This window comes from Pectinophora gossypiella, chromosome 18, assembly GCF_024362695.1.
Source record: "Pectinophora gossypiella chromosome 18, ilPecGoss1.1, whole genome shotgun sequence".
NCBI lineage: Eukaryota > Metazoa > Arthropoda > Insecta > Lepidoptera > Gelechiidae > Pectinophora > Pectinophora gossypiella.
In genome coordinates, this window is record NC_065421.1 from 13,461,619 (window position 1) to 13,488,779 (window position 27,161).

The 27,161-nt window shown below is 39.1% G+C and overlaps 2 protein-coding genes across 3 annotated transcripts in view; both read left to right on the forward strand.

Moving 5' to 3' along the window:
* Positions 1 to 27,161, forward strand: part of LOC126374854 (nephrin-like) — a 175,392-nt gene that overhangs the window by 55,071 nt on the left and 93,160 nt on the right. The window lies entirely within an intron of this gene.
* Positions 4,108 to 10,343, forward strand: LOC126374870 (uncharacterized). Of its 2 annotated transcripts, none has more exons than XM_050021637.1 (4): positions 4,108 to 4,147; positions 4,235 to 5,964; positions 6,070 to 6,201; positions 6,295 to 10,343. In XM_050021637.1, exon 4 carries the CDS (start codon positions 6,305 to 6,307, stop codon positions 7,562 to 7,564), a length of 1,260 nt encoding a protein of 419 aa, XP_049877594.1. In that variant the 5' UTR covers positions 4,108 to 4,147; positions 4,235 to 5,964; positions 6,070 to 6,201; positions 6,295 to 6,304; the 3' UTR covers positions 7,565 to 10,343. The 2 variants fall into 2 exon arrangements, 1 of the variants encoding a protein (XP_049877594.1); XR_007567499.1 differs by having other exon boundaries at positions 4,114 to 5,964; positions 6,295 to 9,308; positions 9,396 to 10,343.

The window sequence follows — 27,161 nt, forward strand, 5'->3', positions numbered from 1 at the left end:
ATTTATTTCTAAGTGACATCTTGGGTCCCAATTTGTAAATCGCCCGAATGGCTCGCTTTTGCAGAACAAACAGGACCCTTATACCGAACGGCTGCCTTGGTCGATCATTTCCTTAGCGCTTTAATTTTTTTTTGACGTGACTTATTGTACATTTGCTGCACAAAGCGCTTATCACTATCTGCCGATACTTTAAAATATAATCCACTTTGGTACCTTGTCACATTAACTTTTTTGTCAAATTGAACTGTAAGTCTCACTAAATGTCAAATATGTTAGTGCGACAGAGTCCTAAAGTGGGTACATTATTATTGCTCATGACTGTACCTATGTCCGGCTAAGTAGTAGGAAAATCTGCCATTAGTCTTAAAAATGTTTAGCAAGTAAAAAGAATCAGAGCTAATCCAAGCGCAACGCTCATTTTACACACAGTAAACATTCTCGAGTGAAGTAGATATTAACGTATTCAAAATACCACTTTTATAATGGATTTTCCTGTTTGTAATATTCTTTCATGACCCCATAATTCATTTTCAATCTGCAGGCTATACGCAATCGTGCAAACGTAAACATAATTACTTTTTATGTCAATATTCAATACTGAAATTGTCCATTCACAAGTGTTCAACGTATTCCTCGAGGCGTTTGGTCAAAAATGTAAACAATTTTATGGTTCTTGGTCTAAGGAATGAGAGGATGCAGTGTTATAAACATATAAAGATTTGTCTTACGGTATTTTGCTGTGGGGTCGAGCCGCTGATGTAGAAATTATTTTCATTATTCAAAAAAGAGCAGTTCGCGCTATTTATAATCTGCGTCGTCGGGACTATTTAAGGGAGCTGTTTAGAGAAATAAATATACCCAATATATTTGCAAGTCAATATACACTTCTCATCAAAAAAATCGAAACACTTCCGTTTTCATTGTTTCTGTCCGAATTTAACACAAAAAAGAATTCATACGATGAAAAAAAATACATAAATGTATAGCTGGCAGTTTGGTCATTACAGTAATAAGCGAAAATTCTAAATTCAAAATTAGAATTTCATTTGTTTATCTTATAAACGAAATGAATCACTGTTTTGAGACAAATGTGTGTTTAGGGTTGGAGTACATTTAGCGTTTAAAAACTAAAAATTGGCGCCTATCCTTAAACTTTTTGTTTTTTATTTCAATACTGTGACTTTGGGACGTCTGAAAAAAGGTTTTTTTTTTCTAAAACGTATGGATACTTCGCCCACAGAAGCCGCCCAAGTTGTGGCATTGCTGGATTCTGGCCTTAGTCAGCGTGTTGTGGCTGCAAGACTGCATCTAAGCCTGTCATCTGTTCATAGAGTCTATAAACGTTATCGGGAGACTGGTTTGTTCACGCGCCGTTCAGGATCTGGCAGGAATAGGGTCACTTCTGAGCGAGATGATCGATTTATTGTAACAACTTCTTTAAGAAATCGACGCCTTAACGCTTTTCAACTGCAGCAGCGGCTTCGTGTTGTACGAAGGGTGGCTGTAAGTGACTCTACAATTAGAAGAAGGTTGAAGGATCGTGGACTGGTACCGCATAAGCCAGCAAATGGGCCGAAATTAACTGCAGACCATCGAAGAGCGCGCCTTAACTTTGCACGTGAGCACCTAAATTGGTCATACCTACAGTGGAGCAAAGTTCTCTTTTCTGATGAGTGTAAAATTATGCTGTATGGTAACGACGGAAGGAACAAGGTCTACAGAAGAGACGGAGAACGCTATGCACAATGCTGCATTGAAGAAAAGGTCAGCTATGGTGGCGGTTCGTGGACGGTTTGGGGAGGAATCAGCGCCGACGGTAAGACAGAGCTTGCTTTCGTGTCTGGGCCACGTCTGCCTGCACTAAACTGTCATCGGTACGTCGAAGAGTGTCTCGAGCCTCATGTGATGCCCTATGCACATTTTATTGGCAACGGCTTCATATTCATGCACGACAATGCTAGGGCTCACACCGCGGGCGTCGTACGAGATTATCTTAACGAAGTCGATATCTCTATTATGGAATGGCCAGCAAGAAGCCCGGACATGAATCCCATTAAACATCTGTGAGATGAATTAAAGAGACGAATTCGAGCAAGAGATCCTGCCCCAGAAACACTTAGCCAGCTGCAAGATGCAATCCAAGAGGAATGGGACAATATACCACAGCATGTGATCGTGACTCTCATCCGATCGATGAAGAACCGTATGGAAGCAGTAATTAGAGCTCGGGGAGGGAATACAAGTTATTAAATAAACGTTTTTTAGCTTTTTTTTTCATTTACGTGTGTTGTTTTATCCATTTCCTTTATACTCCATACGGAATAAAAATGACTCATTTAACAAAATACGAAACCTATGAAAAATTCATTTAAATTTAGAACATTAACATTAAGATTTGATAAGCTCATATTACTCACTATTAAACGACATTTAACATTTATTCCTAAATGTACACATTTTTCTGATAATCCTGACAAAACGTAAACTTGCAAGGTGTTTCGATTTTTTTGATGAGAAGTGTATTTATGAAAACTTTATGTATGTACTTACGTAAAAACGTATCTCTCCTTGCGAGAAACTGTGAATGGCATACTTACAATACAAGAAATAAAAATAAAATTGCTTATCAAAATTCTAGATTAAGTAAATTAGATTCATCTTAAAGCTTATTATAAGATTAATGACTACCTAAATGATAAAAATGTCTGGTATTGAATAACTTGTAATGTATACCCTCATCACCCCCATCATCACAGTCTCATAGTCTCATATCCCCATTTAAACGCGGTAAGAACCCGTTATTATGTGCTTTAATTACCCTCATTGATTTAAAAGATGTGTTGCTGTTGCAGTTTCTTGCCTTTTCTTCTCCTCAGCCATAACACCTTGCGAAATGACGTAAATTAAAAAATGTTACATTGACCTTTAACAAGTTTATCAATGATAATTACGTTGGATAAATGATTCTGATTTCTGGTTATATTTGTTAGAATATTAGAGCTTTCTGTTAAACCAGCGTGATAGGTGGTGAGCCGTATCGCCGTCTGTAATGGTCAAGCCAACATTGTTAGTGAAAATTACACTCAATACGTTCAGATATGAGGTAATAAATTTAAACACATACGTCATCATCAATTTAACAGCCAAGAAAAGTGTTATAGGGAAGTCAAGGAATTGAAAATGCTACACCAGTAGCATTTTCCATTCCAGTCTATCAAAGGCCAATTCCTTGACTTCCCTGTAAGACACGACGTTTTAACCGTTCCATGTAAGCTCTTCTAACACATACGCGCGTGTCCCATATTATGTGAGGCATATTTTCACTTGCTATAGTATAGTCTGTCGATGTACTTACAAATTCCAATTTGTTTATCGAAAAATAACCTAATCTTATTTTCAGTTACACGTGTAGCGTCAACACCTTGAAAAACAAATTGGACAATTACAACAAAACAGAGAAAGGAAAACACAACAACTGAATACATTGTTTTAAGTTTACGTGGTTAATGGCCCCGATTCCTGCAGACACCGCCTAATTTTATTTTAAGTTATATCCGTCATTTTCATCTCCGTCGAAAAGGAAAGGGACGGATGATTCACAGCTCTTAATTTTAGGAAGAATGAGTAAATGAATGAATAACCCGGGCGAATCAAAAGGTACCTCACTGGTATGCAATCCGTTTGACGTGCTGTCTACTTAACTGTGACGGGTTATTGACGGATGTAAAATTTTTAGACGGTTGGTTTAGATTTGTGCTTAAAATTGACGTGTGTTCCATTAATTTTATGCTTGTCGATTACCCGTCCCTTTCCTTTTCGGCGGATAAGAAAATGACAGATATAACTTAAAATAAAATTAGATGGTATTTACAGGAATTAGCACCATTATCATAATTAAAGCACATGTAGCGGTTATTATGTGCTTTAATTATAAAAACTGAATAGTCGAATACAGACACTTATTAGTATAATAATAATAAAAATCGTTTATTACCTCCACAACATAATACATAGTAATAAGTTACATTTTGACTTAAGTAATTAACTTATGTTTATTAGTGAAAATTATTATATAGTATTAGTGAAAACTGCCTGCCTGAGTTAATAATAATACTCCTGTCGTGGAGTCCCACGAATTCTATGTTGGGTGAGTGACTGATTATATGCAATTACTGTGACATCACTGATAAAAGAAAAATAAGGGATCATAGTCTATGGTTTTAATGTTTTTTAGAGAGCGCGGGACTTTGCGTGTTGGCGCGAATACGTTATAAGAGAAGAGAACACGATAAGAGTACGAATCGTGAGAGACACCAGGTAATGGTTGTCTGCCTGCATGTAAGATGATGTGGAGCAAGGTCGGTAAGTCCCTGATGGCTTAGTTAAGTGAAGTGCGACAAGGCTCTTGAGATATCATGTATTATGTTACACGTTGTACAGCATGAGGTACAAAGTAGTGTCATTGAATGTAATAATTGTCACAGTGGTTCTGAGCATTAAGTTACCTCTCACCAAGTTTGACGGGTGCTCTGGGATCAGCACTAGGGTGAAGTGGACGCACTTACCCATGAGCTAGGTGGCGTGGATCGCAACGTCCAGCCAGCCTAGAAGCGAGTTTAGGGGTGGCCACCCAATCTTGAGTAGGGGGACTAGCAGTACGGGCTCTTCGCCGTACATGTTCCCCTAGTAATCCTATCTGGGCGAGATTCTGATGGATTCGCATGAGCAGATAGTGGGTGGTGAGAGGCAGGGAGGTAAAGGCGGGTTGTAGGGGTGTTGAGGAGACCCGAGGGGGCCCAGCCCCATGTACATGAGGAGATGCTCAGTTACTGCCTAACGGGTAAGAGGATCCAATGTTGCAAGCCTCACCAGTACATGGAAGTAGCCAATGCTGGTAAGGTGGATCCAACGGGTACGAGACCCGGGCCCGTGCGGAGAGTAATGCGGTCTTCTACCGTCCATCAGTCGAAGATGGCTCTCAGATGAAACATAGATAGTTGAAGTATCTATGTCGGACGCGTTAGAATATGTAGCTTATATCATTAATGAGATACATATGTGATATCTCATGACCACTGAATTGTCCCTTCAAAGTTTCTATAATCTTCAATTATTGTTGTAACTTATGTGACGGTATAGTAATATACTTGTTAGTAAGTGTTATTATCATAAACGCCGCCACATAATTTGGTGGAGGTGCTGGGACCTATAACCTCTAGGAAGCGAAGCAAAGCAATTAAAAAAAAAAAAAAAAAAATGAAATTGTGTGAGATGTATTTTCATAAGTCTACAAAAAATTATTTCGTTCTGGAATACTAAATTGCATTTTTATTTCCTTTATGTACCCCTAATAAATAATTATAAATTATTCCGAGTTTTATTCACTGTTTTGAGCATTTTATTTTTGGCTCAAATTATTATTTACGGTTTTTTGTTTAAACGTTTGCGTTTTACGTTACGTTCTATGGCGCCATAGACTATAGGGGGTTGCGTTTTTTTGTTTTACGAGTGCGGTACCACGTACGATTTTTGTTTAAAAATCGATTCATTTATTCGGTACAAAATATTTTTATAAATATATTTTACGTTGTGTTATATAATAAACTAAGATTAAATATTATTTTCGAATTAAACTTACGTTTACAGTTATTTTTAAGAAGGTTGATAAGTGTTGTTTGTTTTATAAAAGTGTTTCAATCGGTCTACGAGTGATCGATTCTTTTTATCGATAATAATTTTCGTAAGAACGCTCATCACTTAGTTACCGCCTTTTTCGTTGTTGAAGTTGAAAATTTTCTCGTCAAGGCAAAGTAGAAGTGAAATCTGTTTTAAACGCTTTAAATATCAATTTAAGTGCATTGCATTGATTTTACAAAGTGTTGTTGTAAAGTAACTAGTTAGTGTAACACTTTTCGGCGTGGGGAGTGTGGTGTGAACCCCAAGAAAATCGCCGTCCATTTTGCGGTAAGGGAGTAATGAAGCTGAATGTATATTTAGAACGAATTTCTCGTTATTCATGCTCAGGAATGAAGAAACCCTTATCAATATTTCGTTAAATACGTATTACAGACGGCGTCATAGAGGGCCGAACCTTCCCAGAGCCGACCTATTGTGGAACTCGTAAGGAGTTTATACAGGATTTACCGACCCAGGATATGACTTGTGATAAGTATTTCACACCTAAACTACGTTAAATGAAAGGTAATCTATGTACATTATCTGCGAAAAATGAGGCTTATTGTTATAGAAGTCAAATCTCTGAAATTTTCTTCTTTTTTTTTCGTCTTATTCCAGTTTGAAGACTATGGATAAATTAATGAAGGAGCGCCTCTCGTTACGAGACGAGCAACTCAAACAACTTTGTGCTGCAGCGACCGACATCACGAACCGTGCGCAGACAGAAGGCGTGTCTTTAGAAGAACTTACAACAGTAAAAGTTAAACTTATGACAGCAACCAAAAAGTTTGAAGAAGATTTCTTCAAGTTAATAAAATGCTCCCCGAATCTCGACATAAAGGAACAAGAAAGGTGTACACTTAACCAAATGAAAGCAGAAGACTTATCTGCCGAATTGGAGACAATCTACCAACTAACCTGTCAAAAAAGAACTTGTAATGAAACCCAAATAATGGGAACCAAACTGCCGAAACTGGAACTCATGAAGTTTAACGGAGATGTCTTGAAATGGCAAGAGTTTTGGGACAAGTTCGAGTCTAATATCCATAACCAACCATTGAATAAGGCTGACAAGCTCTCCTATCTTTTCTCATCTCTTGAAGGTAAGGCCTTAGATACTCTGAGAGGAATTGACATTACAAATAATGGTTATGATGTGGCTGTAAACATTCTTAAAGATAGATTCGGAGACAAAAGCCTTGTGGTTGATGCCCATTATGAAGCACTGTCAAGACTGCCACAATCATCAAATGACTCCTTACGTTCAACATTAGATGCAATTGTTAAACATATACGCATCCTTGACTCCCTAGGAGAAGACACTAAAGGAAATAATCTAAGGAGCTTGATTTGCTCAAAGTTTCCAAATAGTATAATTTATGAGCTAAACCTAATTACACCCAAGAACAGGGATCTAGATACCACTGTGAAAGGTTTGGAAAAAATTATAAATGCAAAAGAGAGATCTGAATTTAACAATGTGCTGGATGTGCCAGACGTGCCAGACTTTAAGGAATTGGGTCACTCTACAGAAGCTCTTCATGTGAAACCAGTTCTGAAGAGAAAGCCTATTCACCATGGATACAACATACACCATAGCCGGCGTAAACCAGAATGTGCTTTCTGTAAAGGAGCTCATTACAGTGAAGACTGTAAGGAGTATAAAACATTTTATGATCGTCAGAAAGCATTGAAGTACAAATGCTATAGATGTTTTAAACATGGACACCCATTTAGAAATTGTAGCCTGAGAATACCATGTCACCACTGTCAAGGCAATCATAACAGAGCCATGTGCCGTAAGATACTTCAGCAACATACATCAATGAAGAAATCTGAAAAAACAAAGACAATTGAAAACGACGATAATGACAAGAGTGAGGAGTAGAGATGGTGATATACCAGCATAGCTTCTATTGATTTGTGAGAGCCAGAGAAGCTATATAACATCAAACTTACTTATTTATAAAGATTTATTTAAGACAAATTACTTATTTATTATTTTTGGCCTCAACTCACCAACAGAGATCATCAGTCTTTCAGTTGAAATAACTTTAACCACTAAGAGAGGTACAGAATGTTGAATTTCTATATTGTATCACACATGGAATCCAGCTGACAGTTTTATTTGCCAATGAAAGTACAGAGGTCCCTCCATGATAGAGGATTTGACGGCATTGCTGTTGAAGTTCAGAATGGGAAAATAAAGTTGCAGATAGATTTTATATTGACAATCCAGCCTAGCCTGCTGCCTGCCTGCTGTCTGCTGCTGCCTAGCTTAGCCTGGTAACAAGATGAAGCACTACTTGAACTTTATAAAGAAACCATAGAGACATTCGATAGTTTATCAATAACAAGCGAAAATATTTGTGGACTGATAGTATGACCATCCACTCTTAGATGAAAACCTCAAGACTATAGTCTTCTTTTCGGTTTGGGACTTGTAATCAAAATAAAACAGAATAAGAACTTCGATTTACGTTACGTATCAACTGCCCCACCGCTGTCGCGACATGTCCTGACAGTGTAAAGTTAAAAAAGGAATTATAGTTCTCTGGACCAACATTTTATATGAGAGGTGAAACGGAATGGCCTATTCTGTAATGATGAAAGTGCACCTTCGTTGGCTGAGGAGGGTCTGATGATATCAGAGGATCCTGAAATGGCTGGGAAAGGTTATGAAGACTATTTTTTGACATGCAGCTTCCTGAGCAAAATACGAATGAAGTAGAGACATCTATGAAAGAAATAACAGATATACAAACAAGTACTTCCCTGATGAAGTAGCTGGGAAACGAAAAGACTGTCTCAGACATTTAGTTTGATTCATAAAATGTATTGGATACCCCAAGGGAGAGCTCAAGTAGTAAATCGTAGTGGAGGCCCATATGAGTTATATGATGCAACGGTTTCCCAGTAGAGAGAGTTACCTTTAGTGAACAATTCACAATTCCAGGAATGGATTACTTTGGTCCTATCATTCTTGAAGTTTCTAAAAAAAGGATAAGAGATAGATCTGTCTTTTCACTTGCCTAGATGTAAAAGCAATCCATTTACAGGTTGTTAACGATATAACCATAAAAGAATGTCTATTCGCCGAGATACAATTTGTTGCATGTTGAGAAATGTCATGGTTATGTCCAATAATGATACACAATTTAAATTGAAATTTTATGGAAACGTCAGTGTGTGAAGAGCAACATTAAATAGAAATTTATTCCTCTGTTACCGCCATAGCACGGTGGCGTCTACGAAAGACTAACTACCTTAATCGAAAGAGTACAGACAGTAAAAAAAATGCATTGACCAAGTACCAAAAGGGCGAGAAACAGCATTTGAAGTTGAGACTCCTGAAGTTCCCCGTGATAGTTGTAGAAAGCGAAGTAAATGGTCTTTACAAGATCCTGACATCAACAGGATGTGGATATAGTTGAAGGGAGTTCCCTTTTTCGAGGAATCTATCGAAATGTATGCATCTGAGACAGACCAGGTTACTAATAGAGTAACAGATGGTAGAGTCAGAGGAGAGACTACCATCCGCGCACGAGAAAGGTTCGCGGAGTGGATTCTACAGCTTTTCGTTCTTCTTTTGCCGTCGGGAGTGTCGTGGAGTCCCACGAATTCTATGTTGGGTGAGTGACTGATTATATGCAATTACTGTGACATCACTGATAAAAGAAAAATAAGGGATCATAGTCTATGGTTTTAATGTTTTTTAGAGAGCGCGGGACTTTGCGTGTTGGCGCGAATACGTTATAAGAGAAGAGAACACGATAAGAGTACGAATCGTGAGAGACACCAGGTAATGGTTGTCTGCCTGCATGTAAGATGATGTGGAGCAAGGTCGGTAAGTCCCTGATGGCTTAGTTAAGTGAAGTGCGACAAGGCTCTTGAGATATCATGTATTATGTTACACGTTGTACAGCATGAGGTACAAAGTAGTGTCATTGAATGTAATAATTGTCACAGTGGTTCTGAGCATTAAGTTACCTCTCACCAAGTTTGACGGGTGCTCTGGGATCAGCACTAGGGTGAAGTGGACGCACTTACCCATGAGCTAGGTGGCGTGGATCGCAACGTCCAGCCAGCCTAGAAGCGAGTTTAGGGGTGGCCACCCAATCTTGAGTAGGGGGACTAGCAGTACGGGCTCTTCGCCGTACATGTTCCCCTAGTAATCCTATCTGGGCGAGATTCTGATGGATTCGCATGAGCAGATAGTGGGTGGTGAGAGGCAGGGAGGTAAAGGCGGGTTGTAGGGGTGTTGAGGAGACCCGAGGGGGCCCAGCCCCATGTACATGAGGAGATGCTCAGTTACTGCCTAACGGGTAAGAGGATCCAATGTTGCAAGCCTCACCAGTACATGGAAGTAGCCAATGCTGGTAAGGTGGATCCAACGGGTACGAGACCCGGGCCCGTGCGGAGAGTAATGCGGTCTTCTACCGTCCATCAGTCGAAGATGGCTCTCAGATGAAACATAGATAGTTGAAGTATCTATGTCGGACGCGTTAGAATATGTAGCTTATATCATTAATGAGATACATATGTGATATCTCATGACCACTGAATTGTCCCTTCAAAGTTTCTATAATCTTCAATTATTGTTGTAACTTATGTGACGGTATAGTAATATACTTGTTAGTAAGTGTTATTATCATAAACGCCGCCACAACTCCACACACGCCTTCCAAAAGTCCAGGACTCCATAGGCCCGAGATATGGAAATGACATACAAATAATAATAATAAATAAATTTGCTTTTGGTAACTCATTGGTGCAAGTCCGGTACTAGAGTTTTAACTGATGCTTCTTGATTGAGAAGGAAGCCGATGAACCACAGGATCATAGTGACTCACTTTGAATAATCATCATCATCATCATCAGCCCATTAACGTCCCCACTGCTGGGGCACGGGCCTTCCCTATGGATAGATAGGGAGATCGGGCCTTAAACCATCACGCGGGCCCAGTGCGGATTGATAGTTATTAACGACAGTTAATGCAGCCGAGACCAACGGCTTAACGTGCCTTCTGAAGCTTGGAGAAGCTCGACATTTAAACTTTTTTTTTGTGGTCACTCATCCTATGACCGGCCTTTTGCGAAAGTTGCTTAACTCAACAATCCGCGCCACCGAGCTCCTCCAACCTTGAATAATATTTTCATTCATTCAATATCGTTTCTACAGTCAAGTAATTAATGCCATATTGCCGCATATGGCATTAATTACTTTAAGTTTACAATAAGACACATCAAAGAAAACATTTCGTTTGGCTAGGCGTTGGCTAGGCCGTCAGTAACTACCTCTTTTTTACCCTACTGCGGCGAAGCTAAAAGGGGTGTTATGTTTTTGACCGCTATATATGTACATGTTAAGAAAATATCCGTGGTCGAATACTAATCTGCTCTAAGAATTTGCTTACTTAAGAAAAATATAATCTATTTTCTTGTCTCATACTTTATACAGCGTGAATTTTCCGTAGTCGAGTACCTATTCCTTTTTAAACTTATATTTTTATAACTTGTACCAAACTGTAAATAAACAATTGGATTCTTACCAGTTGGACTTAATCGTTCGATTTGTTTGTTCCCTTCTGATTGAAGACAGACGCATCGGGTCATTGTACTTAGCTTCTACTTAACGGAAGTACTAGACTATGTTTGTACTGATTTACTATAAATAACCATCCTTTTTGTTTCCCCGTAGTCCGGTAAGATTCCTCTGGGAATTTTTGATGGTCCATCATTTGTTGAGGCGTGACTCTCAAGCTATAGAGTGTTGTGACTCTTAAGTTGTAATTCTTAAAATCTTAAATTAGCTTATAAAAAAAAATATTAGGTACTTATCGAACAACTAGATCCATTTTATTAGTAACAAACTTAAGAACTATATTAGTAAAGTTTTATTAATCATACAGCCGATCAGAGGACAATCCCCACTGTCGGCTACCGCCCTCAGGACGCTGTTGCTGCTGCCGCGTAGTCAGCGCATAAATGATGCTGATTTCTTGCGTACAATAGCTTCAAAGCTGTCGACATCCGCCAGCGCAAACAAACGTACAAGCAAGCTTATGTTGACTTTTATTTTATTTTAAGTTATGCCCTATCATTTTCTTATTCACCGAAAAGGACCTACCGATTATGTGGGTAATGTTACAGCCAATCTAAATATACCAGGGCTTAGACCAAGTGGACGACCAAAAACAGGATGGGCGGATGTGGACAATAAGGACCAGTACATGTCCAATGTCTCCGAGAACGCCACGTCTGATAGAGCGAAGTGAAAGAGAAGTACGAAGAAGACAGACCCCACCATCAGATGGGAATAATAAATGCCAAGGAGAGATAGAGAGAGAGAGAGAGAGAGAGAGAGAGAGAGAGAGAGAGAGAGATTAACCGAAAAGGATAGGTACGGCTGTTAATTTTAAAATGAATGAGAATTAATGAATAACAAGCTACAAGTTACTCACAAGTACGTATAAATTACGTTTATCAAAAAAAGTGCAGGGACTGTAAAACATACTAGTAAAGTAAATATTGATAGGTACTTGTAACATGTAATTTACATGTGTACTTTTGATAAACACATTCTTGTAATAATGAGAATTTTTACAAGAGAATTGCTTGTAATACAAGGCTTGAAGGATCTCTGAGGAGCTCGGTGGCGCAGCGGTAAACGCGCACGGTCTGCGATTGTTGATGTTAAGCAACATTCGCAAAGGCCGGTCATAGGATGGGTGACCATAAAAAAAAAGTTTTCATCTCGAGCTCCTCCGTGCTTCGGAAGGCACGTTAAGCCGTTGGTCCCGGTTGCATTAGCAGTCGTTAATAACCACCAATCCGCACTGGGCCCGCGTGGTGGTTTAAGGCCTGATCTCCCTATCCATCCCTAGGGAAGGCCCGTGCCCCTGCAGTGGGGACGTTAATGGGCTGGCGATGATGAATACAAGGCTTGTAAGTTTTGATAAGCAGGGCACATAGTGTAATGGTTAACCGCTCGTCCCGGCTTGACAAGAGCTGCGGGTTCAGCAGCTCGTCCGAGTCACATTTCTTCAAATAAAAAGTCGTTATCGTACCCACGCTTCTAATATAACAGACAAGCAAGAGAAACGCAAATTTTCTTTTATTTAACTTAAATATTGTCTCTGATAACTCTCTATTGAAGTTGAAAATAATTTGACTTGTATTTTGAAGGTAAACAAATTTCGATTTCGACTCTATTGATTTAGCTTTGACAATGACAAAATACCCTGAGTTAATCAATGTTTGTTTGTGCAATGGAGTCGTGTCAGTTTGTGGTTTCAGTGGTTGCTGGTTGCGACGGGGCTTCGATGAGAAATATAGGAACCATGCCTTGTTAATTATAACTCTGGTGCCTATATTGTGACGTGTTATCGCCTCGTTTGTAAATATAAATAGCCTATACCTACATAATAACATAATATATACATTGCAGGATCCGTGATAGCCTGGGGGGTTAAAATGGCCACATCGAAGCAATTCATCTAAGAAAGCAATATTTCAATTTGGCATTGCGCATATAAAAGTAAGTGCGCGATGCAAATAAATGTCAAATAGCAATATTGCTTTCTTAGATGAATTGCTTCCATGTGGCCATTTTAACCCCCCTGTTCGGAGAACGTGTGACTTCCATCGTGGTGTCAGGGTTCGAATCTCGGCTCGAACTCTAAACCACTGAATTAGACTTTATGAGTTGGAATCCATGTTTAGATCATAGATCATTAGGCTCGTCTCCTATTACATGGAACTTAAACATAGCCGGCGAGGGGTGGGGTGTATTGTTGGTTAGGTTTTTACCTCTGAAATTGCCGTTCTGCAGTACTGGCCATTTCAAATCAAAATATTTTTTGTTTGGCTAAGAATTCTAATTTCAAATTATTTATATTTTAAAAACATGGAATTCTTTTTTCAAAAGTAGTCATTCGTTTATTGATTAGTGTTACATTTTCATCGCATTTCAATCTTTTCGTATTCTATTTATATGTATCTTTTTATATTATATTTATTCATGTCCGTAGCACTTATTCATAAAAATTGAGATCCACAATAATAAAATTTTAAATAGATTCTATCTCTTTCTAAATATTTAAGAGCTCTTGTCGGTGGAGTAATCGCTACTCCTCTCTCCTTTCCACCAAATCTTTCACCTGTGGATACAACACGACCTGCACTTTCTCTTTTATTTGTTTCATAAATATTCTCCCATAATATTTATAAACGAATCATTTCGTATCAGGTGGCCAATAATATTTCCTTTCCGGTTCTCTAAAGTCCATTGTCGGTATTTTTTCTTCAACTGTTTCCAACACTTTTTCATTTGACACTATAAATAGAATACTTATTCATTATAATATATAGTGCACTCAGCCGATCTTGATACATTTGCTATATTGCCATATATGATAATTGTAGAGTAAACAATCTGTAAGTTCTCACAGGCACAGAGGCAGTGACCTAACTGATCGCAACATGTTTGTTTACAAGTAAACACGTGGTTTCAGTTCGGTTTGGATACACACGACCGGCAGGGATAGTCGCTCGCTTCATTTTGGTTACTACAGTAACCAGGACCAACAGTACGTTGCTACACCTTGGGCACTGCACTGCCCAGTGTATAGGAAGTGGAAAGATGCAAAATCTGTCCGTCCTGCTTTGATTGGCACAAAAAATATGTGCCGTGGCATTTGGCATCTTTTTCTCGGTTAGTTTCACCTTAGTGCCCACTAGTGCAGACAGATGAGCACGTGATAATCACAAAAGATTCAAACATAAATTAGAAAACAAATTCGAAAATCTTTGCTTTAGGCCCGTAATGGAATTAGAATTTGAACCTGTTACCTAACAGTGAGAGTCAAGCGTTCTTGCAACTGGGCTAGCAAAGCTCTCGTAAAAGGCTCAAGTGTAAATATTCTGTGTATATGTACTTTTCAGGCCTGAATCACCTGATTGTCCGAAAAAGTAAGATGATTCCGTGCTTCGGAGGGCACGTTAAGCCGTTGGTCCCGGCTATTAGCCGTAAAAACACCTCCACCAACCCGCAGTGGAGCAGCGTGGTGGAGTAAACTCCATACCCCCTACGGTTGATTGAGGGGAGGCCTGTGCCCAGTAGTGGGACGTATATAGACTGTATGTATGTATGTATGTATGTCCTTTAAACATACCAAGGCGGTACCAACTGCGGCGGTTGCTCGCAAGTGTACTAACTAATTGATAGCGAGCAATAGTGTTGATACTACCTTTGATGTGGCGAGCAAGTGCGAATTGGTTCAGGCTTTGATCTTCATACGGAACCTGTAATAAACCAGCTTATTAGTAGCTAAGGGTGGCTTGTTTACATCCAAGAGGAGCCGTAGTAGCACAGTTGGATGTGTGCTTGACTCGCACTGTAAGGTCGCAGTTTCGAATCCAGCGCGGGCCTAAATCAATGATTTCCCAAATTGTTTTCGAATTCATGTTTGGATTGTAAATGATTATTTATTTCAACTTTTACTCTATTTAAGCAGTAAGCTATATTTCTTAGTAAGTGAGAGACGGCGGACTCTCCGTCCCGCTCGCACGCACATGGTAGGGCGGCACACGGTAAGAACGAATTTTTTATACGGTGTGTCCGGTACTCATGAGAACACGCCATTTTCCCGCTGGAGTAGGCAAAGACCATGGAATTCTACTTACTACGATCCTAACAGGTCACTTTCGCTTCATCCACTCTCATCAAAGTCCTCATGCATGCTCGCCGGTTCGGAGTACCTACTCTCGACCAGCAGGACTGACACGCGCAATATCGATCGATTCAACAAATCTTGTCGAAACCGATAAGTATGTTTTTTCCCCTAACATGCGTGGCACGTGATTTTGTTTGTATTTTGACAGAACGACATGACTTATTTGGGTTCACATGTTAGCGCCAATCGACAAAACGATATAATTACATCGTCAGAATCGATAAAATAACTGTGACAAAATTTTATCACGGTTCTTCTGTTAGCGTGGCCTTTCTGTAAAACATTCAGGACTCTTGGATACAGGTTTGGTTTGTGCTAAAACTTCACAGAACTTTATAAGGCCAGAAATCCTTAATTTGCCTTAGAATTAAAAGTACTTGGAAACTAATTTATTTATGAAAGTAATAGCCACGGTAGAGGTACTTTACACTTACTTAGTTGAACAGTTTTAGTAAAGAACTTTTGTATCCTGTGGCTATTTTAAAGTGCGGAACCCATAAAATAATTAGTTCTACGGGCTCAACTTATACGTTACTGCTGGCATTACGCTACCTACTCCGAATATACAACGAAAACTTTGAAGGACGATTCAGACCATGATTCTGAGTTGATATCAAGTGGAATTTTCCGTCGCAATAGTATGGAACTGAAAATAATTAAAAAAAAAAACAACATTTTCATAAAATTTCCGAGACTAAATTTTACTTGATACTCGTATTAATTCACTAACACGAATACGTATTTGTACGTCTACCTGTATGTACTTGTAAGGGGGTGTAAGTGACATCGTAATTAATTCTCAGGCGGGTGATTCAGCTTATGATTCTGAGTTAGTATCAAGTGGAATTTTTCATCGCAATAGCATGGAATTTAAAATACATAATTTAATAACACACAAAATAAATCATAAGACGGAAAATTGCAGTTGATATTATCCCAGAAACATGAACTGAATCATCCCTCTCAGTAATTGGTACGGTGTTACTAACATCCTGTATAAGTACCCTACCCACTACGAATATACCCAGAGTGAGTGCCGTGGTCCAGTGGTTGAGCGTTGTGCTCAAAAAGAAAGAAAGAAAGAAACATTTATTAGTCCCGGACACCAGAGACACAGACAGACAGGTACATTACATTCAACACAGGACAAAACCACACGGAAATCAATACACAAAAAAAAAAGAAAACTAAGATCAAAAATCAATAACAAAAAAAACAAAGAAAAACAAACCAAAATCATAAAAATAATAATAATAAAAGTAAGTGTCCTAAATGCATGCAATGCACTGACGGCCCGATCATCTGCGGTGGCGTCCTGAATAAAAGGACCTCGCTCAGCATAAGTCGCGGCGTGAGCCACGACGCTGGTATTCTGCGGGCCTGCCGTGTGAGCTTTACATATGTGTAGTGTCCGTGTAAGTGGTGTAAGACAGATTTTTGAATGAAATTCGCGGCTTGTACTGCAGTGGAAATTCACTCTTACAGGTCTTATTTAATTATTAATAAAATCATGCGGCTTACAGTAAATTCGCTCAAAACACCAGAAAGTCTCAATTACGATATTGTAATAAAATATTTATCCAAAATAAAAAAAGTAACAAAACACGAAGTAACAATTCAACTCTCGACACTAACGCAGGCTCACACTAACCTCACATTTTGTCCAAACCACTCTCTTCTTCATGCCAATATTTGTTCAACTGTCCTTTTTCGTGTCAAAGTGCACCCTTGTAACTAAAGTTATTATCTCGCTCGCCTTGATACCACATGTAAATGTTTTACTTGAACCTGCTTTATTTATTTACTCTACGTATGGACCCGGAGATGAGGAAAGGAGCTTTTGCTTTACTGTAAATAAACTTATACTCACGAAAATAACCTCTATTTAGGGTAGGTAGAGACACAAATTATGAGAGGACAAACTTACGGCGGGTATATAGTCCTCCTTGTCGTATCCGACAACGGCGACCTCAGTCTCTTCTCTCGTGCGCTCGAATGTGACTGGCAAAGCCAAACTTTGTTTTAAACACCCGGTCACATTGGAGGCAGAATAGCTGTCCATCCGAGTTGAAAGTGTAGCTATATTTGAGACGATCCTTGCGTGTTTGGCGTTTTTCGTCGAGCTTTTTCGGACGATTTTGCTCAAAGTTCGCCACCCCTGTTTTGACACGGCCACTCAGGTCTTAAAACAGCAAGGTCCACCCAGCGTTCAGTGGAGATGTCGCAGGCGCAGGTTACGTTTCAAGACGTTCTTATAGTCGTTTTGGACAAAGCGATTTTGATGTGGTGTGAATTACCAAAGAACTTTGCTTGTAATCGGTCGGATAGTGAAGAAAGTATTTAATTTCATAAAATAACATAAACAAAGAGAAAATTAAGTAGAAAAAAATCTGACTCCAATTGACGAAATGACATAATTATTATAATGATTGTGAACGATACGATTGAAGTCTAAAAGACCGATTGTTGGGTTAATTTATTTATTTAATTTTTATGATTATTGAGAAAATCAACAGCATTATAAAAACATATTTTATTGTTAATATGTTTTTATAATGCTGTTGATTTTCTTATTATCTAAAATTTAAGCTAATTACAGGTTTCCCTAGAGTTCTGAAACATCGTTATATAATTCTTAAAGGAAAAAAGGGGTTCTTGAAAGGGTTTCTGAGCTAATAACCTTATCAACCTTGTAGAAAAGGATGATTCAGACCATGATTCTGAGTTGATATCAAGTGGAATTTCCTGTCGCAAAATTCATGTAAATTTCAGTATTTTTTTATTTTTTTCAGTCCCATACCTAGAGAACAGACTTTTTTATTACCAGTGACTGGAAGTTGTCATCTGATAACTTGTGGCTCTGCCCACCCCATAAAGGATAACGGGCGTAAGTTTATGTATGTATGTCTATTAACGTTAACCCCAAGGTCGGCGAGGTCGACCATTGACCTTTAAAATACACACGCGAATGAAATGAATTAGAAGATCAAAGTGTATCCAAAACAAAACGAAACTTCAGTTATTTAACCTTTATAATCCAAGTGGCAGACGTATTAAAGTCATATGTTTCCACCTGAGGCTATAACTTGAAAAATACACATGAATATCATATCATTCCTCGGTGTATACTTTATTTTATTGCCTAGGGCTAATCCGGGATACGCATATATTAGGCATATAGGTGTAATTTCAGATGAAACCTTCCATTCGCTTTTATCTAGAAGGATAACGTTCATCCATATCCATTTTGGGGGAATAACAATATCTGTTTTTGTGGTACTGAAGTATTCAGTGCGGTTAAAAAGGTCACATTGAAGCATTCATTTAAAAAAGCAATACAATACAAATACACTTTATTGCACCAAAATAAAAAAGAAATAATTACAAAAAGTCTCTTAACTAAGTACATGGTAAATGGCGGCCTTATCGCTTAAAGTGATTTCTTCCACACAACCATAAGGTGAGAACAAATGTAAAAAAATGAAAGATTGCGGGTACAAACTATAAGTACAACTTACCAATAAATACATGCAAATAAATATATAACATACAAATATTTATATACCTAACCTAAAAATTTATTAAGTACTGTACTTATTTTTAATAAAAAAAAAAAAAAAAAAATACATAACCTAACAAATATACCTACTTATATAAATAGTACACACAAAATACCTAATAGTAAACAACTCAAGAGCTTCAGAATATGAGCACTACAACACACTTCAACAAAAACAGAAACATTAACAATTAAAAAAAAAAAGGATAAGAGCAATATTGCTATTTGACATTTATTAACATTGCGCACTTACTTTTATATGCGCAAATGTCAAATTGCAATATTGCTTTTTTAAATGAATTGCTTCGATGTGGCCTGTTTAACCCCTCTGAACTAGAAACGTAAATTTGAAAATGAATCATAGATAAATTGACTACCTACAATGACTTTCGCTTCTTCTATCGTATTGGTTGTCGTAATAACCCTGACCTCAGCAACCCTGGTGTCAGGGTTATTATTGAGCTGTCAAAAGCCCCTACAAACAAGAAGAAGAAATGTTTTATTGCGACTATGAGTTCCATTGATTTACCACTACCGTAGATACAGCGCTTGATACAAAAATGCGGCGAAAACTTGGTGTTTGTTTATCTATACATTTGTACACAGCGGTACATATATTCAATAAAATCGTGTCAAATTAAGAAAGTACGCATCGTCTTATTACGTTATATTAGCGTGTGGTGCTTCGTAACGCGGTCGGGTTATACTGCGACTCGGATTGACCGGAAGTACTTGTTTTAGCGAGGAGCTCGGTGGCGCAGCGGTTAACGCGCTCGGTCTGCGATTGTTGAAGTAAAGCAACTTTCGCAAAGGCCGGTCATAGGATGGGTGACCACAAAAAAAAAGTTTTCATCTCGAGCTCCTCCGTGCTTCGGAAGGCACGTTAAGCCGTTGGTTCTGGCTGCATTAGCAGTCGTTAATAACCATCAATCCGCACTGAGCCCGCATGATGGTTTAAGGCCCGATCTCCCTATCCATCCATAGGGAAGGCCCGTGCCCCAGCAGTGGGGACGTTAATGGGCTGGTGATAATGACTTGTTTTAGTGTAATTTTAAACTAAAATAATAATTTTGGTGGCTAATATATAGGCAATAATAATAAGGCAAGAGGGAAACCTGAAATTGCCCTCTTCTTCTTCTATCGTGTGGGTTGTGTGGTGGATTTCCAACCTCATCAACCCTGGTGTCAGGGTTATTACTGAGCCGCCATAAGCCCCTGACATGGCTCATGCAACGACTATTAACTTACATCAGTAAGTAGTAACCGGGAACAACGGCTTAACGTGCCTTCCGAAGCACGGATCATCTTAATTTTGGACAATCAGATGATCACCCTGTAATGTCCTAACCAAACTAGGGATCACAAAGTGATTTTTGTGATTTGTCCCGACCAGGATTCGAACCAGGGACCTCCGGATCGTGAGCACAACGTTCAACCACTGGACCACGGAGGCCGTTATTGCCCTAATTTTCCCTAAAAGTATCATGGAAAATGCTACACCGATAACTGAGTGTGGCTCTTAAATTAATAATGTTGAACCTGGAAAGCCCTGGGTCTTTTTATTTTAGTCTTAACCCGTAAGCCGCTAAGGAGTAAAGGGGAGAGCGCGCGGATTGTGTCTCCTTCGCACTTCGGTAAGAATGAGATTTTTGTACGGACTGTCCGGTGTGGTGTAAAAGTATGTACGTAAAAATGTATCTCTCCTTCCGAGAAACTGTGAAAGGCATACTTACAATACAAGGAATAAAAATAAAATTGCTATTCAAAACTCTAGATTAAGTAAATTAAATTCGTCTTTTTTGGGGTTATGTATACGTTTTTACAATAAAATACCAGATAATATTTTAAATTTGTCAAATAATAAATTTAAAGCTCATGTGAAGCTTACTTTATGTAAAAAAGCTTATTATAAAATTAATGACTACCTAAATGATAAAAATGTCTGGTATTGAGTGTGTTCCTCTAGTTATTAATGCATACCCTCATTGGTTTTTAAAAGATGTGTTGCTGTTGCAGTTTCTTGTCAATTTTTCTCCTCAGCCATAACACCTTAGGAAATGACGTAAATTCAAAAAAGTTATATGGACCTTCGACAAGTTTATCCATGACAATTACGTTGAATAAATGATTCTGATTTGTATGTTATGAAAATATTTATATGGTATTAATTAAAACAGAAGACACATACACTGTACCGTTATTGGAGGCGTATAGTTTGGGAACCAGATATTCAAGCCTCTCTCTGTTCCCATTCTATTCGGAACGTTGAAACTTGAAACCATGCGAGTTCTCGCTTCAATAGCCTCCAAGCTTCAATTGACAGGTCATTCACTTGGCTGTCTACTGTACTACGTTACAGATCTATTTATATACATAAATTACCCATTATGGGTGAATAAAGACATTATTATTATTATATGTCTTTTTCATATCTCGGGCCTACGGAGTCCCGGACTTTTGGAAGGCGTGCGTGGGGCCGAAGCCAACACGTAGCGGCCCCTTAAGACGGTTTAATCTAAATGTGGTGTGACATAAACCGGCGATTATCCTTGTATGCACTATGGGAGTAAACCCAAAGACAATCCCCGGTTCGTGTAGGACTATTGCAGATTATGGGAACAAAGGGAACTGGGCTATTGGGTTGGGGGTTAGTGGACCGGGATACTGGAGCTATGGGGGACTATGGCGCCTGCTCGACCAATGTTGGTAAACATGGATAAAATGAGCAAGCAGTGACTCGCCGCTCATTGGATGGGCCACCTATCTAGCCGACGCGACTGGACGGCAAGGCAGCAACATGGTTGTGAGCAGCTCAGGGTGTCGAGAGATGTACAACGCTTTTTGCGAGGCGGTTTACCCGCCTCACCAACTCGCGACTTATGCATCTTTCACTTTCACCCTGCGAGCGTTTAGCTCTAACACCCCACTCTGGCCGGCCAGTTATTATTATTATTAATAGCCCGCAATGTCCCACTGCAGGGCAAAGGCCTCTCTTCCCTTCTTCCACTCCTTCCTGTCCTTAGCTTGTTCGTGCCACCGTTTCGAAAAGCGGTCCAACTCGTCGCTCCATCTTTTTCGTGGCCTTCCCCGACGTCTGGCAGCATTTGTAGGAACCCACTCTGTAGCTTTTTTGGTTCAGAGGTCATCGGGCATACGGGCAACATGTCCAGCCCAGTCCCATTTCAAGCAGGCAGCCTTTTTCGACTGCTATTTTAGTTAATAAAGACATAGAATAAGAAATAATACGTATAGAACGGCAACTCTCCGCTGCCCACCAGCGTCTAAGCTAGGTTTACCTCACCCCTCGAACATAGTTTATTCTTGAATCATGGCGTTAGACGTCACACACACAGGCGCGCGTGTACGATAATGTTAATGTGTGATGTCTGTGTAAAGCGAGGTTGTTTGTATGAAGTCTCCGGGGTGTGACTGAAAGACACGAAAAGAAAGTGTTCCAGGAATTTTGACGCTATTAGTAATAGGTACTAGGAGTAGAATATCTTTCATACTAATTAGTTCTAAACAGATTAAATTAATTCTAACAGTTTAACAGAACGACCATTTCAGTAAAATTAGTAATTATCAAAAAAAAAAACAAAAATATTTATTATTAATATTATTATTAATAATAAATAAATATATATTATATAATTATATATTATTGATATTTATTATTATTTTATTTTTTTATTTTTAATTATATTTCAATAAGATAACGTATTACAATAGACTCAATGCGCAATAAGAATTAGATCTGTCAAAGTACGGAAGCTAGTGTTGTGACGTTCATAATAGTGATGTATCAGTCCAGATTAGGTCGATCGATTCGTTTCTAACATTAGTAATTATTATTACATAACATTTATCTGTCAATGGTTCACCATTTTTTTATCGGCCTCTGTGGTCCAGTGGTTGAGCGTTGGACTCACGATCCGGAGGCCCCCGGGACCAATGGCTTAACGTGCCTTTCGAAAAACGGATCATCTTACTTTAGGACAATCGCGTGAGCCTGCAATGTTTTGACCAAACCGGGGCTCACAAGTGATTTTTGTGATATGTTCCCAGCGGGATTCGAACCCGGGAGTTCGGAATCGTTAACCCAACGGTCAACCACTGTACCACGGAGGCCTTTATTGGTTGATAATTGTAGTATGTATAATTTCAAGCTCGTTAGATACCACTTGAAGTTTGAACTTTGGACTCAAAACTTGAATTTCACTATTTGCGTATAACACCTGAGTTTAAAGTTTTCAATTTTCGTTGACAACTAGCTACCCGAGTAACAAATTAAAACTTTCAGTTCAACATTCACCGAATTCCTCCTTTCTGCGTTTATCCATAAAGTTGTCAAAGTTTCCGGAACTATTCTGATATTCAATATTAATATTTTACACGTGAAATAATCCGGTATTGTTAAAGGGGAAACTCTGTTCATTATTATACAGGGTGTTAGTGGCAACGTAACGAACTAAACCTAAACTTTGAGGAATGAGTCAGACCATGATTCTGAGTTTTAAAGTGGAATTTTTCATCGCAAAAGTATGGACCTGAAAATAATTAAAATAAACACTAACATTTTCATAAATTTTTCGACAGGAAATTCCATTTGTTATCAACTCTGAATCAAGGTCTGAATCATCCCCCTCGGTAGTCCTTACGATGTCACCAACACCCATAAGTACTCGTAGTACGTACTTGTACCGGATGCTGAGGTTGATGAATCAGCTCATTATTTTGAGTTAATATCAAGTGGAATTTTCCATCGCTAAGTATAGTATTATTGAGGACAGAAGAGGCAAGATGATTGGACACCTAATAAGACGCGACGAATTCATGAAAAACATCATAGAAGAAAAGCTAGAAGGAAAGAGAGGAAGGGGAAGACCAAGAAGAGCTTACATGGAACAGATTAAAGAAAAGGTTAACGTCGTGTCTTATAGGGAAGTCAAGGAATTGGCCTTTGATAGACTGGAATGGAAAATGCTACACCGACAAGAGCGTGGCTCTTAAATTGATGATGATGAAGTATAGAATTGAAAATCATTGTAAAATACACAAAAAAAAAAAACATGAAGTATGATTTGAGTCATCCCCTTGAGAATTCGTTACAATGTTACTAACATCCCGTATATTCTGATGAAAATAATGTTTAAAAAGAAAGGTTGCCACATGCTGGCGACTATATCCCAATTAGGGTAGGCAGAGTTCGTACATCAGGCGAAGTGATGATCTAAAACAACAACATTGTTACAATAAGATTCCCATTGACATAATGTAACATAAATAGCTTATATACGTCCCGCTGCTGGTCACATGCCTCCCCACAATCTCCTCAACCGGAGGGCGACTGGTGAATACCCCACTACGCTGCTCCACTGCGTGTGTCCACTGACATCCAAATTTGGATAGTTTTAAAAAACATAACGACATCTTTCCCTAAAAAGCTGCTCTATTTTTCCCTAAAAAGTAGCATGGTGAATGCTACACCGACAAGATTGTGGATCTTAAATTTGGATTATGTTGAATGACATCTTTACATACATAACATAACAATGAGTCGCCTAGGACGCACTTAAGGAAGCGCAGGGTTGCCTAAGACCTACGTCACCCTCTCGACCTCCTTGGCTAGTTCCACAGGAAAGGCAAGCCAATACGTGTGGAGCCAAGTCGGTTGCAGGAATCTACCGCATATTTCAGGTTGGACCCTACTCGCGCCTAACGGAGATCCCAACTCCGGGTTTCGTTACATAAGTTCACCATTATATCCCAATTGGGGGAGTAAGAGGATTGGAATAGTTTTAAAACCATAGTTAAACAGCAACCCGGTAAGTGGCAATAGGCTCGCCCCATATTACATAGAACTTAAACATTAGTTGGAACAGCCTCCGTGGTCCAATGGTTGAGCGTTGGGCTCACGATCCGGAGGTTCCGGGTTCGAATCCCGGTGGGGACATATCACAAAAATCACTTTGTGATCCCTAGTTTGGTTAGGACATTACAGGCTGATCACCTGATTGTCCAAAAAGTAAGATGATCCGTGCTTCGGAAGGCACGTTAAACCGTTGGTCCCGGTTACTACTTACTGATGTAAGTAAGTAGTCGTTACATGAGCCATGTCAGGGGCCTTTGGCGGCTCAATAGTAACCCTGACACCAGGGTTGATGAGGTTGGTAGTCCACCTCACAACCCACACGACAGAAGAAGAAGATTAGTTGGAAAGGAGTGGAGGTATAATACACACCTCTGCCTACCCCTTTGGGGAATATAGGCGTGATGTTATGTTAAACAGAAACTTTGTTAAAAAGGTTACCATAAGTTTAGCGACTACAAGGAGACATGATGCTTGGCCTTAGTTGCAAACGATTACGAAAAACTTCTACTATGAAAATGTTTTGCCAACAGGAATATTCCCACTTTGGGAATGAACTGCACGTACTCTGTGTATGACGAGATGAGAGTTCAATGGCCTCTGTGTATTAAAAGAGCGATTGACGCTTCGTTTCGTTCAATTGACGACATCCGTTCGTTCCTAACGTTCAATGGTTTGTGATTGATACCATTTGGCTGTGATTGAGCTTTCACAGGGTGATTGATAGTCATAAGTCACGTGAACCATTGCGTCTTGTGTTGTATTTGAAGAGTTGAATACTTTAGCATGTCTTATAAATTATGTCTTTTAAAAAGGATTTTATTTCATCAAAATCTCTCCCAAGGATTATAATTTCGTACTTGAAATCCAAATTACTTTAAAAAAGAGAAAATAATGTTTCTTTTTTGCTCGGACGGGACTTGAACCCGCAATTCTTATCAATCCGGGACGATTGTGTTAACCCGCTTTTGTCTCGGTGGTGTAATGGTTAACACGCACGTCCCGGCTTGACAAGAGAGACTACACTGGAACAATATTGGTTCCCAAACCTTCAATCTTGGTCTAACAATAAGCTTAGGAACCGTTCCTAATCCTTAAACTACCCGGACCCAATCTATACTATTTACTCTCCCCTAGGATTCTAGTATACATTACAAGGGCAGGGGTGTACTTAGATAGGTGCAATCGAGCAGCGTACGAAGCATATGAATCAAGTATGCTTCGTATACACTCCGGTTGATTAAGGGGACGCCTGTGCCCAGCAGTGAGACCATTAGGATATTTATTTATGTTATGTTAGAATAATAATGATTTGTAGGATCATGCCTAACTGAATTATCGTTGAAAGGAATTGCGATGGTATTTATCAATTTTCATTTGTCCACGGGTGTTACACGAAATGGGTGTCACCCCGAACGGGTGGCACCCCAAATGGGTGGCACCCCTAGCTACACCACTGTAAAAGGCTTCATATCGCCTCTTGGGATTCTTCTTCAATTAATACTGAGTAGGCAGCGCATACATATAGGCATATAAACAAATGCCTTCAATTCCTATTGGGTAGGCGGAATCGCAACTATTTGGGAGTCGCAGTCGACCGCCAAATATTTGTGGTATTTTGCTTCTTCCAAGCGTTTATTACATATTTTCTCGTGGTCTCCGGACCTAATTTGAAGTGGTTGGTACGTTCAGTTTTTAAAGAATCGACTTCCGCTAGACCTTACAACCTAAAGGAAAATCCAGCCCAATTACAGATCAGGGAGACTAAAATAGCCACATTGAAGCAAAATGTCTAAAAAAGTGAAATATACATAACATAACATAACATAAATAGCCTTTATACGTCCCACTGCTGGGCACAGGCCTCCTCTCAATCAACCGGAGAGGGTATGGAGCATACTTCCACCACGCTGCTCCACTGCGGGTAAAAAAGTGAAACATCATTTAAATGGGTGTTTGACATCTCGGGGCATTGCGCATTTTTCATCCCCAATTGAGAAATTACAATATACAGGTTGTTAATGACATCGTAACAAATACTGAGGGGGATGATAACAAAAGTTTTCGTTAGGAAGTCACTAACACCCTGTATTAACTTTTTTTGGACAGAGGCTGTGGTGAATAGTCTGTTAATGCCAGTTTTTATTTTAATAAATTATTGGTACGTGTACTGATTGAATCGCTTCAATGTCGCCTTTTAGACCTGCAAGTTATTACCGGAAATACAATATTTTCTCGGGTGTTCGAGTTAGATCAAGTCAGATTGGCTTCGAAAGCTAACTCCTTTGTAAAATGTTTGTACAGTAGAGCCTTGAAGATT

Excerpts from the sequence above, each read along its gene's own strand:
- LOC126374870 (XM_050021637.1), top strand. The coding sequence starts at position 6,305 with ATGGATAAATTAATGAAGGAGCGCCTCTCGTTACGAGACGAGCAACTC.